At 38.0% G+C, this 17,091-nt stretch overlaps 1 protein-coding gene across 1 annotated transcript in view; it reads left to right on the forward strand.

Annotated features, from left to right (window-relative positions):
* DNAH8 (dynein axonemal heavy chain 8) overlaps nt 1-17,091 on the forward strand; it is a 348,142-nt gene that overhangs the window by 14,671 nt on the left and 316,380 nt on the right. Inside the window, exons 4-5 of the mRNA XM_046005485.1 lie at nt 11,626-11,802; nt 12,785-12,898. Coding sequence (XP_045861441.1) covers nt 11,626-11,802; nt 12,785-12,898 — 291 coding nt within the window. The remainder of the gene's footprint in view (nt 1-11,625; nt 11,803-12,784; nt 12,899-17,091) is intronic.

Consider the following 17,091-nt stretch of genomic DNA (forward strand, 5'->3'; position numbering starts at 1 on the left):
TACTATTTTTTTTCCATTTTATTTATTTTTTCAGCGTAACAGTATTCATTCTTTTTGCACAACACCCAGTGCTCCATGCAAAACGTGCCCTCCCCATTACCCACCACCTGTTCCCCCAACCTCCCACCCCTGACCCTTCAAAACCCTCAGGTTGCCCCAACCTCCCAACCCTGACCCTTCAAAACCCTCAGGTTGTTTTTCAGAGTCCATAGTCTCTAATGGTTCGCCTCGCCTCCTCAATGTCCATAGCCCGCTCCCCCTCTCCCAATCCCACCTCCCCCCAGCAACCCCCAGTTTGTTTTGTGAGATTAAGAGTCATTTATGGTTTGTCTCCCTCCCAATCCCATCTTGTTTCATTTATTCTTCTCCTATCCCCCTACCCCCCCATGTTGCTTCTCCATGTCCTCATATCAGGGAGATCATATGATAGTTGTCTTTCTCCGATTGACTTATTTCACTAAGCATGATACGCTCTAGCTCCACCCACGTCGTCGCAAATGGCAAGATTTCATTTCTTTTGATGGCTGCATAGTATTCCATTGTGTATATATACCACATCTTCTGTATCCATTCATCTGTTGATGGACATCTAGGTTCTTTCCATAGTCTGGCTATTGTAGACATTGCTGCTATAAACATTCGGGTACACGTGCCCCTTCGGATCACTATGTTTGTATCTTTAGGGTAAATACCCAGTAGTGCAATTGCTGGGTCATAGGGTAGTTCTATTTTCAACATTTTGAGGAACCTCCATGCTGTTTTCCAGAGTGGTTGCACCAGCTTGCATTCCCACCAACAGTGGAGGAGGGTTCCCCTTTCTCCACATCCTCGCCAGCATCTCTCATTTCCTGACTTGCTAATTTTAGCCATTCTGACTGGTGTGAGGTGATATCTCATTGTGGTTTTGATTTGTATTTCCCTGATGCCGAGTGACGTGGAGCACTTTTTCATGTGTCTGTTGGCCATCTGGATGTCTTCTTTGCAGAAATGTCTGTTCATGTCCTCTGCCCATTTCTTGATTGGATTGTTTGTTCTTTGGGTGTTGAGTTTGCTAAGTTCCTTATAGATTTTGGATACTAGCCCTTTATCTGATATGTCGTTTGCAAATATCTTCTCCCATTCTGTCAGTTGTCTTTTGGTTTTGTTAACTGTTTCCTTTGCTGTGCAAAAGCTTTTGATCTTGATGAAATCCCAATAGTTCATTTTTGCCCTTGCTTCCCTTGCCTTTGCCGTGGTGCCTAGGAAGATGTTGCTACGGCTGAGGTCGAAGAGGTTGCTGCCTGCATTCTCCTCAAGGATTTTGATGGATTCCTTTCTCACATTGAGGTCCTTCCTCCATTTGGAGTCTATTTTCGTGTGTGGTGTAAGGAAGTGGTCCAATTTCATTTTTCTGCATGTGGCTGTCCAATTTTCCCAGCACCATTTATTGAAGAGGCTGTCTTTTTTCCATTGGACATTCTTTCCTGCTTTGTCGAAGATTAGTTGACCATAGAGTTGAGGGTCGATTTCTGGGCTCTCTATTCTGTTCCACTGATCTATGTGTCTGTTTTTGTGCCAGTACCATGCTGTCTTGATGATGACAGCTTTGTAATAGAGCTTGAAGTCCGGAATTGTGATGCCACCAACTTTGGCTTTGTTCTTCAATATTCCTTTGGCTATTCGAGGTCTTTTCTGGTTCCATATAAATTTTAGGATTATTTGTTCCATTTCTTTGAAAAAAATGGATGGTATTTTGATAGGGATTGCATTAAATGTGTAGATTGCTTTAGGTAGCATAGACATTTTCACAATATTTATTCTTCCAATCCAGGAGCATGGAACATTTTTCCATTTTTTGGTGTCTTCCTCAATTTCTTTCATGAGTACTTTATAATTTTCTGTGTATAGATTCTTAGTCTCTTTGGTTAGGTTTATTCCTAGGTATCTTATAGTTTTGGGTACAATTGTAAATGGGATTGACTCCTTAATTTCTCTTTCTTCAGTCGTGTTGTTGGTGTACAGAAATGCAACTGATTTCTGTGCATTGATTTTATATCCTGACACTTTACTGAATTCCTGTACAAGTTCTAGCAGTTTTGGAGTGGAGTCTTTTGGGTTTTCCACATATAGTATCATATCATCTGCGAAGAGTGATAGTTTGACTTCTTCTTTACCAATTTGGATGCCTTTAATTTCTTTTTGTTGTCTGATTGCTGAGGCTAGGACTTCTAGTACTATGTTGAATAGCAGTGGTGATAATGGACATCCCTGCCGTGTTCCTGACCTTAACGGAAAAGCTTTCAGTTTTTCTCCATTGAGAATGATATTTGCGGTGGGTTTTTCATAGATGGCTTTGATAATATTGAGGTATGTGCCCTCTATCCCTACACTTTGAAGAGTTTTGATCAGGAAGGGATGCTGTACTTTGTCAAATGCTTTTTCAGCATCTATTGAGAGTATCATATGGTTCTTGTTCTTTCTTTTATTAATGTGTTCTATCACATTGATTGATTTGCAGATGTTGAACCAACCCTGCAGCCCTGGAATAAATCCCACTTGATCGTGGTGAATAATCCTTTTAATGTACTGTTGAATCCTATTGGCTAGTATTTTGGCGAGAATTTTTGTGTCTGTGTTCATCAAGGATATTGGTCTGTAGTTCTCTTTTTTGGTGGGATCCTTGTCTGGTTTGGGGATCAAGGTGATGCTGGCCTCATAAAATGAGTTTGGAAGTTTTCCTTCCGTTTCTATTTTTTGGAACAGTTTCAGGAGAATAGGAATTAGTTCTTCTTTAAATGTTTGGTAGAATTCCCCTGGGAAGCCGTCTGGCCCAGGGCTTTTGTTTGTTTGGAGATTTTTGATGACTGTTTCAATCTCCTTACTGGTTATGGGCCTGTTCAGGTTTTCTATTTCTTCCTGGTTCAGTTGTGGTAGTTTATATGTCTCTAGGAATGCATCCATTTCTTCCAGATTGTCCAATTTGTTGGCGTAGAGTTGCTCATAGTATGTTCTTATAATTGTCTGTATTTCTTTGGTGTTAGTTGTGATCTCTCCTCTTTCATTCATGATTTTATTGATTTGGGTCCTTTCTCTTTTCTTTTTGATGAGTCTGGCCAGGGGTTTATCAATCTTATTGATTCTTTCAAAGAACCAGCTCCTAGTTTCATTGATTTTTTCTATTGTTTTTTTGGTTTCTATTTCATTGATTTCTGCTCTGATCTTTATGATTTCTCTTCTCCTGCTGGGTTTAGGGTTTCCTTCTTGTTCTTTCTCCAGCTCCTTTACGTGTAGGGTTAGGTTGTGTACTTGAGACCTTTCTTGTTTCTTGAGAAAGGCTTGTACCGCTATATATTTTCCTCTCAGGACTGCCTTTGCTGTGTCCCACAGATTTTGAACTGTTGTGTTTTCATTATCATTTGTTTCCATGAATTTTTTCAATTCTTCTTTAATTTCCTGGTTAACCCATTCATTCTTTAGAAGGATGCTGTCTAGTCTCCATGTATTTGGGTTCTTTCCAGCTTTCCTCTTGTGATTGAGTTCTAGCTTCAGAGCATTGTGGTCTGAAAATATGCAGGGAATAATCCTAATCTTTTGATACCGGTTGAGACCTGATTTGTGACCCAGGAGGTGATCTATTCTGGAGAAGGTTCCATGTACACTAGAGAAGAATGTGTATTCTGTTGCTTTGGGATGAAATGTTCTGAATATATCTGTGATGTCCATCTGGTCCAGTGTGTCATTTAAGGCCTTTATTTCCTTGTTGATCTTTTGCTTGGATGATCTGTCCATTTCAGTGAGGGGAGTGTTCAAGTCCCCTACTATTATTGTATTATTATTGATGTGTTTCTTTGATTTTGTTATTAATTGGTTGATATAGTTGGCTGCTCCCACGTTAGGGGCATAGATATTTAAAATGGTTAGATCTTCTTGTTGGACAGACCGTTTGAGTAGGATATAGTGTCCTTCCTCATCTCTTATTATAGTCTTTGGCTTAAAATCTAATTGATCTGATATAAGGATTGCCACCCCAGCTTTCTTCTGATGCCCATTAGCATGGTAAATTGTTTTCCACCCCCTCACTTTCAATCTGGAGGTGTCTTCACGTCTAAAATGAGTTTCTTGTAGGCAACATACTGATGGGTTTTGTTTTTTTATCCATTCTGATACCCTGTGTCTTTTGATTGGGGCATTTAGCCCATTAACATTCAGGGTAACTATTGAGAGATATGAATTTAGTGCCATTATTAGCCTGTAAGGTGACTGTTACTGTATATTGTCTCTGTACCTTTCTGATCTACTACTTTTAGGCTCTCTCTTTGCTTAGAGGACCCCTTTCAATATTTCCTGTAGAGCTGGTTTGGTGTTTGCAAATTCTTTCAGTTTTTGTTTGTCCTGGAAGCTTTTTATCTCTCCTTCTATTTTCAATGATAGCCTAGCTGGATAGAGTATTCTTGGCTGCATGTTTTTCTCGTTGAGTGCTCTGAATATATCATGCCAGCTCTTTCTGGCCTGCCAGGTCTCTGTGGATAAGTCTGCCGCCAATCTAATATTTTTACCATTGTATGTTACAGACTTCTTTTCTCGGGCTGCTTTCAGGATTTTCTCTTTGTCACTAAGACTTGTAAATTTTACTATTAGGTGACGGGGTGTGGACCTATTCTTGTTGACTTTGAGGGGGGTTCTCTGCATCTCCTGGATTTTGATGCTTGTTCCCTTTGCCATATTAGGGAAATTCTCTCCAATGATTCTCTCCAATAGACCTTCTGCTCCCCTCTCTGTTTCTTCTTCTTCTGGAATCCCAATTATTCTAATGTTGTTTCGTCTTATGGTGTCACTTATCTCTCGAATTCTCCCCTCATGGTCCAGTAGCTGTTTGTCCCTCTTTTGCTCGGCTTCCTTATTCTCTGTCATTTGGTCTTCTATATCACTAATTCTTTCTTCTGCCTCATTGATCCTAGCAGTGAGAGCCTCCATTTTTGATTGCACCTCATTAATAGCTTTTTTGATTTCAACTTGGTTAGATTTTAGTTCTCTAATTTCTCCAGAAAGGGCTTTAATATCTCCAGAGAGGGTTTCTCTAATATCTTCCATGCCTTTTTCGAGCCCGGCTAGAATGTTCAGAATCGTCATTCTGAACTCTTGATCTGACATATTACCCATGTCTGTGTTGATTAGGTCCCTAGCCTTCGGTACTGTCTCTTGTTCTTTTTTTTTGTGGTGATTTTTTCCACCTTGTCATTTTGTCCAGATAAGAGGATATGAAGGAGCAAATAAACTACTAAAAGGGTGGCAAAGACCCTGGAAAAATGCGCTGTAACCAAATCAGAAGAGACCCCAAATTGTGGGGGGGAGAAAGGGGATAAAAACAGGTTCTGAAAAAAAAAGAAAAAAAAGAAAAAAATTTAAAAAATAAAACAAATAAAAAATATAAAAAAGAAAGAAAAAAATATATATTTAGATGAACTAGTCAAAAAACGTTAAAAAAGAAAAGGGTAAAAGTTTTAAAAAATTTAGCAGAAGAAGAAAAAAGAAAAAAGAAAAAAAATTGAAAAAAGAAAAAAAAATTGAAAAAAAGAAAAGAAAATTGAAGTAGCTGCAAGACTAAAGAATCATGGGGAGAAAGCCATGAGTTCCGTGCTTTGCTTTCTCCTCCTCTGGAATTGCTCTGCTGTCTTAGGAATTGAATTTGCTTTCTCCTTGATAGATGAACTTCGTCCTGGCTGGATATTTTGTTGATCTTCTGGGGGAGGGGCCTGTTGTAGTGACTCTCAAGTGTCTTTGCCCGAGGCGGGGTTGCACCGCCCTTACCGGTGGCCGGACTAAGTAATCGGCTCGGGTTCGCTTTTGGGAGCCTCTGTTCCCTGAACGCTTTCCGTAGAGTTCCGGAGGACGGGAATGAAAATGGCGGCCTCCCAGTCTCCGGCCCGGAGGAGCCGAGAGCCTGGGGCCCCACTCCTCAGTGCGCCCCCAGAGGACAGCACCCAATCACTCCCGTATCCCCAGCCTCTAGCCGCGCTCCGAGCTCACCCAGCCCGCGACCAGTTCAAGGTAACCCCGAGCTGAGAGTTCAGTCCTCGGCTCTGTCTCTGCAGCCGGCTTCTCCGTTCTAATACCTGCGAACTCTCTGACACTCCGACACCCCGGATCCTTCTGTGACCCTGCGGGGCTTGGGGCCACGCTGGCCCCGTGTGGGCTTCACCCCGGTTTAGCCCCTGGAGCAATGTCCCTCAGTGGAACAGACTTTTAAAAGTCCTGATTTTGTGCTCCGTTCCTCCGCCGCTTGCCAGGAGCCGGCCCCTCCCCCCGCGGTCTATCTTCCCGTCGTTTTAGATTCACTTCTCCGCCAGTCCTACCTTTCAGAAAGTGGTTGATTTTCTGTTTCTAGAGTTGCTGTTCTTCTTCTCTTCGCTCTCCCGTTGGATTTGTAGGTGTTTGCAATGTTTAAATAAGCTATCGAGCTGATCTCCTGCTACCTGATGTAGTCTCAGGCTGCTACTTCTCCGCCATCTTGACTCCTCCCTCCACCTCTTTGTATTCTTAAAACATTACATCACAATTTAAATTATGTCGAGTTATGTGACTCCTAGGTGGCTCAGTCGGTTAAGGTTTCAACTCTTGGTCTAAGTTCAGATCTTGATCTCAGGGTTGCGAATTCAAGCCCCTTGTTGGGTTCCATGTTGGGGGTGGAAACTACTTAAAAATAGATAAATAAATATATAATGTAACATTATAAACATAAAAAGTACAGAAAATAACATAACAATGACTCCTGAAACAAAGACTCTTGAAATTAAACAGATACTGTTTGCCACATTTGCTTCTGATCTGTTTTATTTTCACAAAAGCCTCCAACCCATTGCTTTTCCCTCCCTCTGTATTACCACTGTCCTGATGTTTTTGTCTTCTTTCATTCTCCTGAAAGTTTCACACTTTTATTGTGTTTGCATACTTAAAAGCTTTAAATTATATATAAAAATAAATCATGTATATATAAATACATAATATATATTTGTGATTAAAATCTTTACACAAATGGTATAACACCATTAAATATCATTTTGCAGTTTATTTTTTTTTCTCATTTAGTATTCTCTTTCATCCATGTTGGTTCAAGTAAATTAAATCATTCTCTTAATTACTGTCTGATATTCCTCTATAAAGAAGTCAGTTTGCTATATAAATTTTCACACATTAAGGACACATTTAAATCATGTCTAATATCCTCTGTTTAAGTAGGTAAAGAGTTTATTCATCCATTCCCTCAGAAGGACAGTTGTTTCTATCTTTTCTTTCTTCTTCTTTTTTGCTATTACAAACAATAATAATACATATTCAATGAATACTTCTGTTCAGATCTCCTTTGCACATATTCCAGAATTTCTCAGTGGAATTGCTGAGAGAAGTAGTATAAAAATCTTTACTGGATACTACAAAGCCCTTCAAGTAGTGGTTATATTAACTTATTTTTCCAGAAGCATATGAGAGTTCCCATTTCTTCAGATCTTTTGTTACACTTGCAATTGTTAGACTTTTAATCTTTGCCAGAATGTTGGGTGTGAAATGATATCTTATTTTGCATTCCTCTGACTTCTGTTGAGGGTTGAGCACATTCAATGACTATTTAGGTTTCCTCTTTGTTGAGTTCCTTGTTCATATCCTTTGAGTTCCTTTAGTTCAGATTGCTCGATGATATCTTACTGAAATGTTGGAGTTTAAATACTATTTTCCAGATGTTAATCCTTTGCTGGTCCACATTGTGTCCTACATCTTAATTTGGTATGGTGTCTTTAGTCATGTGCAAGTTTTACATTTTATTTATTTATTTATTTAAAAGATTTTATTTATTTATTTGACAGGCAGAGATCACAAGTAGGCAGAGAGGCAGGCAGAGAGAGAGGAGGAAGCAGGCTCCCTGCGAGCAGAGAGCCCGATGTGGGGCTCGATCCCAGGACCCTGAGATTATGACCTGAGCCGAAGGGAGAGGCCTTAACCCACTGAGCAACCCAGGCGCCCCATATTTTATTTTATCTTTTTTGAAGACTTTATTTATTTATTTGACAGACAGAGATCACAAGTTGGCAGAGAGGCAGGCAGAGAGAGAGGGAAGGAAGCAGGCTCCTGGCTCAGCAGAGAGCCAGATGCAGAGCTTGATCCTAGGACCCTGAAATCGTGACCTGAGCCAAAGGCAGAGGCTTCAACCTGCTGAGCCATCCAGGCGTCCTGAAAGTTTTACATTTTAATGTACATTTGTTAGTTACAAATTGTAATCTAGCTTCAACTTCGTTACCTCCAGTGGCTAGGAACTTTGTGCTTTTTTGTATTTTACTTAAGGAACCATTGTTTAGTATTATGAAGATAGTCTCTTAAGTTATTTATTTATTTTAAACAGTGAAACCTACAGAAATGAATACAATAAAAGAAATGAATTGTTGTAAAATGAGCATTCATGTAACATTTTGCACAAGTTAAGAAGAAGCAACACCTTACAATCCCCATGCAGCCCTCTTCCCAGTTTCTTTTTTTTTTTTTAAGATTTTATTTATTTATTTGACAGAGAGAGATCATAAGTAGGCAGAGAGGCAGACAGAGAGAGTGAGAGGGAAGCAGGCTCCCTGCTGAGCAGAGAGCCCGATGTGGGACTCGATCCCAGGACTCTGAGATCATGACCTGAGCTGAAGGCAGCAGCTTAAACCACTGAGCCACCCAGGCGCCCCTCTTCCCAGTTTCAATGCCCTTTTCTTCCCCCTAGTGGCAACCATTTCCCTGACAATCATGGTATTCAGTTGCATGTTTTTACTTTATAATTTTATCCTCATCCTGTATATTTTCTTTAGAAGCTTTGCCATGCTGTTTATAACATTTATGTTTTTAGTATATCTGGAATTATTTGTGTGTGTGTATGTGTGTGTGTGTGTATATGTAGGGTAGGAAATTAATTTTTTTTCCATACAGTTAGCCAATTGTCCCAAAACTGAGCTGTTTAATTAATAGCCTATTGTTTCCTTTTTAAAAATTTATTTATTTATTTATTTAAATCAAATTAATTAACATTTAGTGTACTATTAGTTTCCGAGGTAGAGTTCAGTGATTAATCAGTCTTATATAATACCCAGTGGTCATTATATCATTTGCCCTCCTTAATGTCCACCACTCGGTTACTCCCCTCCCCTCCAGCTACCCTCATTTTTTTTCTGTGATTAAGAGTCTCTTAGGGTGCTTAGGTGGCTCAATCAGTTATGCATCTGCCTTCAGCTCAGGTCATGATCTCAGGGTTTTGGGATTGAGTCCCACATCAGGCTCCTTGTTCAATGGGGAGCCTGCTTCTCCCACTGCCTCTGCCTCTCTCTCTCTCTGTCAAATGAATAAATCTTATTTAAAAAAAGAGTCTCTTCCAGCAATTGCACTACTGGGTATTTTACCCTAAAGATACAAACATAGTGATCTGAAGGGGCACGTGCACCCGAATGTTTATAGCAGCAATGTCCACAATAGCCAAACTATGGAAAGAGCCTCGATGTCCATCAACAGATGAATGGATAAAGAAGATGTAGTATATGTACACAATGGAATATTATGCAGCCACCAAAAAACCTGAAATCTTGCCATTTGCAATGACATGGATGGAATTTGAGGGTATTATACTAAGCAAAATAAGTCAATCAGAGAAAAGTAATTATCATATGCTCTCACTAATATGATGAATTTGAAAAACAAGACAGAGGATCATAGGGGAAGGGAGGGAAAAATGAAACAAGAGGAAACCAGAGAGGGAGACAAACCATAAGAGACTCTTAATCTCAGGAAACAAACTGAGGTTTGTTGGAGAGGGAGGTGGGTAGGAGGTATGGGGTGGCTGGTGATGGACATTGCGGAGGGAATGTGCTATGGTGAGCACTGTGAATTGTGTAAGACTGATGATTCACGAACCTGTACCCCTGAAACAAATAATATATCATATGTTAATAAAAAATTAAAAAAAGAAGAGTCTCCACATATGAGTGAAATCATATGATAATTGTCTTTCTCTGATTGACTTATTTTGCTTAGCATAATACCCTTGAGTTCCATCTATGTTGTTGCAAGTGGCAAGATTTCTTTTCTTTGATGGCTGCATAGTATTTCATTATATATGTAAATGTATATGTATATGTATATGTATATATCACATCTTCTTTATCCATTCATCTGTCAATGGGCATCTGGACTCTTTCCATAGTTTTAGTCCATTTTTTCCTAACACATTTAAAAAAAGATTTTATTTATTTATTTGAGAGAGAGCATGAGGGAGGAGAAGGTCAGAGGGAGAAGCAGACTCCCCATGGAGCTGGGAGCCTGATGCGGGACTCGATCCTGGGACTCCGGGACCATGACCCAAGCTGAAGGCAGTTGCTTAAACACCTGAGCCACCAAGGCGCCCTTCCTAACACATTTTTAATAACACTTCTGTAATATATCAAATTTCAAAATCCCACTGTCTGGTCCCACTGGTGTACTTATCTGGGTTTTACACTCATGCAATATTGCTTTCATTTATGTAGTTTTTTACTAACTCAATATTTGGCATGGCAAGTCCCTTTCTGTATTTTTCTTCAAAATTACATTGATTATTTCTGGTTAATTGTTTTCCCAAATTAATTTTAAGACTAGTTTGTCAAGTATCACAAAAAACCCTATTGAGATTTTGATTGGTTTTGTTGAATATATACAGTAATTTAAAGAAAATTGTCATCTTTATATGGGTGAATTTTTCCATCCATGAAAATAATATCTTTCCACTTATTTGGGGTTTCTTTTGTATGTTGAAAGTAAGTTTTCTAATTTTATTCATATTGCATATCTTTTGCTAATCTCTAGATATCTTATCACTGTTGTTATTTATTATAACAAATGCTCTTTTTTTAGAAATTACATTTTCAGTTTGCTAGATGGCTTGTAGAGAAATGCTACTGATATTTATGTATACATGCAGTAATCTTACTAAATTATTCACTTTTACTTAGTGTAAAAGTTTATCTTCAGATGTTTTTGAATTTTAAAAATATAACCAACGATATCATCTTTGATTATGCCATTTTTGTTTTTTTCATTTCCAATTCTTATGCCTTTGTTAACTCTACTTATCTTGTTTGGAGACCTTCATTACCAGGTTGAATAGAAGTGGGCGGTGGTAGTGGCAAACTTGTCTTGCCCTTGGTTTTAAAGTGATATTTTATAAAATTTCATCTTTAAGTATGAGTTTGCTGTAGATTTTTGGTAGATACTATTTGTCCTGTTAAATTCCCTTTTGGGCTCCTGGATGGTTCAGTAATTAAGTGTCTGCCTTCATCTAAGGTCATGACCCCAGGGTCCTGGGATAAAGCCCTGCATCAGGCTCCCTGCTCAGTGGGAAGTCTTCTTCTCCCTCTCCCACTCTCCCTGCTTGTATTCCATCTCTCACCGTCTCTTTCTCTGTCAAATAAATAAAATCTTTAAAAAAAAATGAAAAAGAAGGAAATTCCCTTTTGTTCTCAGTTTGCTGAGAGTTTTTAATATTCTTCAGGGCTGAAAGTTGTTTTTTGTAAGCTCTCTTTGAAAAGATGCAAATAATGAGGATTTACCAAAGGAGAAAGTAACATTTCTATATTCTGTGAATTCTTTTGATTGCAGGTACTTATTGAGAGTGAGCAAATGAGAAAAGAAGCTGATGACTCAGGTCCACTCACCGAGTTGGAACACTGGAAGCGCATGTCAGCCAAATTCAACTACATCATTGAACAGATTAAAGGGCCAACTTGTAAGGCTGTCATAAATGTACTTAATGTTGCACACTCCAAACTGTTGAAGGTAAAATACTTTTTATTTTAAAATTTGTTATGAGGGCACCTGGGTGGCTCAGTGGGTTAAAGCCTCTGCCTTCGGCTCAGGTCACGATCCCAGGGTCCTGGGATTGAGGCCCGCATCGGGGCTCTCTGCTCAGCGGGGAGCCTGCTTCCCTTCCTCTCTCTGCCTGCCTCTCTGCCTACTTGTGATCTCTCTCTGTCAAATAAAAAAAAAAATCTTTAAAATTTGTTATGATTATGAACAACCAACTGGAAAATTACCCTTCTTGAACTGCTTCTTCACATCATATACTGGAACCATATATTTACAAGTGTTAAATTTTGAATAAGGCTTTCTTATATTCTACAATTATTTCCCAAAGGAAAAAAAAGAAGTATAGAAATATTAATTTCTCAATATTTTCACACCAATTTTGGCAATACTCCTGTAGGGTGATTGCTATTTATTTTTTAATTTGTTTTTGAAACTGTGAATCAATGAGGCTCAGGGAGGTAAAGAATTATATAGAAAGTCAAAAACAAAAATAATGCTGTCAGTATACATCTCCTGTCCACTATTCCACAATTTGGTTTGATTATTTCTGGGTCATTTTCTTTTGCTTTATTCTTCCTTAAAAAAAAAAAACTATATGAACATCTGTATCTATGTATCTATATCTTTCCATCTGTGTATATATCCTATTTTCAAAGACCCAAAGTAATATAATATCACAAATAAGTAACCTAGAAAAATCACTCCAGATAGAAGCAAGTCCAGTTTAATCTTACAAACAGGATGTTAATTACAAACAGAATGAACCTTCAGTTCTACTAAGTCATTTTAAGGGATTTATAATAACCTTAAGTCTTAAATAATATAAGAAAAAATACATCATTCACATTTTAGTATCAACTACTTTAAGGAAGATAGCTTGGATTTCTTGATTAAAATTAACTACAGTGATATATTCAGATATTTCATGATATTCTTATACATTTTTTCTTAGAATTGGCGTGATTTGGATGCAAGAATAACAGATACAGCAAATGAATCAAAAGATAATGTCAGATACTTGTACACTCTAGAAAAAGTATGTCAGCCTCTCTATAACTATGACCTCGTAAGTATGCTTTTTAGGGTGTAGTTTGAAAAATAACTCATTTTAAAGTAACTTTATAATACATGTGTACTGGGAAATGCATACTGCAGACAAGTTATTTGAAAGATATACTCCCTATTATATAAATATGATGAATTAAAAACTCATTTAAACCTACATTCAAATATTTGATATTATCATAAGTATAATCTCATTTTTGAGTTAAACTAATTAAGTAATGCATTGATGCATAAAAAATTACCCCAGAACTGACTGACTTAAAGAAATAAGCATTTACTACATCACAGTTCCTGTAGGTCAAGAATTCAGGCATAGTATAGCTTGAGTACCTCTGATTCATGGTCTCTCATGAAGTTTCAGACAAAACTATTAGCTAGCAATCTGGTCTCATTGTAGTGGAGGCTGACAGCTAGAGAGTCCACTTCTAAGCTCAATCACGTGGATGTTGGAAGGCCCCAGTTACACAGCACATGAGACTTTCAATAGGGTAACTTCCTTCCCCTAGGGCGAATGATCCAGGAGTAAGCAAGAGAGAGTGCCCAATCAGCATTACCCTGATATCAAAGCACTTCAAGAAAACAAAATTATAGGTCAACATCCTTGATGAATATAGATGCAAAAATTTTCAACAAATAGAAGCAAAACAATTTGAACAGCACATTAAAAGGATCATACACCTGACCAGATGGGAATTATTCCTGGGATGCAAAGATGGGTCAACATATGCAAATTAAATACATGTGATATGAAGAGTTAATAGAATAAAAGAAAAAAAATCATATGATCATTTCAATAGATGCAGAAAAAGCATTTGACAAAATATAACATCCTCTCGTGATAAAAACTCTCAACAACTTGAGTACAGAAGGAATATACTTCAACGTAATAAAAGCTGTATATGAGAAGCCCACAGCTAACATCATACTCAACAGTAAAACCTGAAAGCTTTCTCTCTAAGATCAGAAACAAGACAAAAGTGCCCTCTCTTGCCAATTTTATTCAACATAGTACTGGGGGTCCCAACTAGAGCAGTCAAAAATAAAAAAGAAATAAAAGGCATTCAAATTGGAAAGAAAGAAGTAAAATTGTTTCTGTTTGTAGATAATACAATATTGTATATGGAAAACCCTGAAAAATCCACCAAAAACTGTTGAAACTAATAAACAAATTAAGTAAAGTTGCAGGACAAAAAAAATTACATACAGAAATTAGCTGTATTTCTATGCATTAACAACAAAACATCTGGGAATTCCCCGGGCGGCTCAGTTGGTTAAATGTTTGCTTTCTTCTCAGGTCATGATCCCAGGGTTCTGGGATCAAGTCCCACATTGGGCTCCCTGCTCAGCAGGGAGCTCACTTCTCTCTCTGCCTGCTTCTCCCCCTGCTTGTGCTCTCTCTCTTTCTCTCATTCTCTGAAAAATAAATAAATTCTTTAAAAGAATATTTAAAAAACCCCAAAACATCTGAAAAGAATTAAGGAAAACAATCTCATTTACAGTATCATCAATAAAATAAAATACTCAGTAATAAATTTATTCAAGGAAATGAAAGAGCTGTACCCTGAAAGCCATAAGACTTTGATGAAAGAAAATGAAGAAGACAAAAATAAATGGAAAGATAGCCCATGTTCATTGATCAGAAGAACGAATATCTTAAAAATCTCCATACTATACAAAGCCATCTATAAATTCAAGATAACCCCTATCAAAATTCCAGTAGCACTTTTTTCAATAAAGGGAAAAAAGTCCTAAAATGTGTGTGGAACCACAAAAGATCCCCACAAACAAAAACAATCTTGAGAAAGGAGGACAAACCTAGGGACATTGCACTTCCTGATTTCAAGCTATACTGCAAAGCTATAGTAACCAAAACAGTATGGTACTGGCATAAAAATGGACACATAGACCAACTGGACAGAAACAAGAGCCTAGAAATAAATCCTTTCATATATGGCTAAAAAAAATTGACAGGAGCCAAGAATACTCAGTGAGGGAAGAATAGTCTCTTCAATTAATGGTATTGGTAAAACTGGATAATCACATGCAATAGAATGAAATTAGATCCCTGTCTTACATTGCTTACAAAAATTAACGTGGGATGGATTAAAAATTTAAGTATAAGACCTAAAACAATAAAACTCTTGGAAGAAAAAACAGGGTGCTATCTCTGTGACTTTGGTTTTCGGAATGATTTTTTGGATATGACACCAAACATACAAGCAACAGAAGCAAAAATAAGTGTGACTACATCAAACTAAAAAGCTTCTGCACAGCAAAAGAAATAATCAACAAAATGGAAAGGCAACCTTGAGTGGGAGGAAATACTTGCAAACGATATGTTAGATAAGGAATTAATGTTCAAAATAGGTAAGAATTTATTCAACTCAATAACAAAGAACAAACAATGCAATAAAAAAAAATGGGCAGAGGAACTGATGGATGTTTTCTCAAAGAAGTCATCCAAATCAGTGAATACATGAATACATGAAAAGATGCTCAACATCACTAATCAGGGAAGTGCAAATCAAAATCTTGTGTGATATCACCCCACACTTATTAGAATGGCTATCATCAAAAAGATTAGATAAGAAGTGCTGAGAAGGGTGTGAAGAAAATGGAATCCTTGTGCACTGATAGTGGGATTGTAAATTGATGCAGTCACAATGGAAAACAGTATGGAGGTTCCTCAAAATATTAAAAATAGCACTACCCTATAATCCATTACCAGGTATCTAGACAAAGTAAGTGAAATTAACTTTGAAATTAGAATTGAATTAATTCTATTTTAAATTAAATGAAATTAGAATCTTGAAAAGATACTTGTACTCCCATGTTCTTCACAGTATTACCCATATTAATCAAGATATGAAAAAACCCTGTACCTATCACTGATTAGGTGAATAAAGACTCTCTCTATATATATATACATATGGATAGATAGAAAGATAATGGAATATTATTCAGCTACAAGAAATCCTGCCATTTGTAATGGGTTTGGACCCTGAGCACATTATGTTAAAAAAATAAGTCAGAGAGGGGCGCCTGGGTGGCTCAGTGGGTTAAAGCCTCTGCCTTCAGCTCAGGTCATGATCACAGGGTCCTGGGATCAAGCCCCTCATCGGGCTTTCTGCTCCGCGGGGAGCCTGCTTCCTCCTCTCTCTCTCTCTGGCTGCCTCTCTGCCTACTTGTGATCTCTGTCAAGTAAATAAATAAAAAAAATCTTTAAAAAAATAAGTCAGAGAAAGACAAATAGTATATGCTATCACATGTGGAATCTTAAAAAAGTCAAACTCATGGAAACACTAGAATATTCGTTGCCAGCGCTGGGAGTGGGGGAAATGGGAAGATGTTGCTCAGTGGGTTCAGAATTCCAGTTATCAATCAGTAAGTTTTGGGAATCAATGTACAGCATGGTACCTTTCATCCTTTCTTTAGATAGAGAAGGGAAGTCAGGGAAACTAGTATTTGTTAAGAACTTAGGGCGGTGTTTCCCAGTTTTGACTGGGTGTTGCCTCTTTTGTGAATCACATGTAGGTAGGAGAGCTGCCCAGACAGTTGTGTTTTTAAAGGTGTCCACCATCTTGGGGACTCCTGACCTTTTGTTGTAGGCATTGTACCACGTACTTTCTATGTATTTTTACTCTGTATGCACAACAATCCTCATTCTAAAGATGAGGAAACAAAATTGGACATTTCTATGGCTGTAAGTCATGAGACTGAATTTGAATTTAGCACCATTTGGCATTATGTGCTGTGTTTGTTTCTACTTCTCCATGCTGCTTCTTCAAGGCGTTCTCTAAGTTAAAACATGTTCAAAATAATTTATATTAGTGTCTGATACACATATTCAGCGTTCTCCATTCTAATTTTTGAAGAAATAGTCAAAGCCTCTACACACATGGCTGTTGACTATATGGTTTGGTTGACCAGACTTCTGGGGGCAGGAAAAATGCTGGTGTCATCGTAGAGGCAGGGAAAGAGGAAGAGTCTGTGTTCCATGTCATTTAGATTTGACTGAAAGGGTTGTGTTTAGGGCGGTTCATACCGCTCCCATGAGGCCTTGGAGTTTAACATGGGTGGGGAGGGAAAGATGTTGGGCTGGGAGTTTTGAGCAGGTGCAGCTCTTAGAGCCATGCATCCTCCATGAGAGAGAATAGGAAGACTTCCAAGAGCAGTCTTTAATTGATTCCATAA

Source organism: Meles meles, chromosome 5, assembly GCF_922984935.1.
Source record: "Meles meles chromosome 5, mMelMel3.1 paternal haplotype, whole genome shotgun sequence".
NCBI classification, from domain to species: Eukaryota; Metazoa; Chordata; class Mammalia; order Carnivora; family Mustelidae; genus Meles; species Meles meles.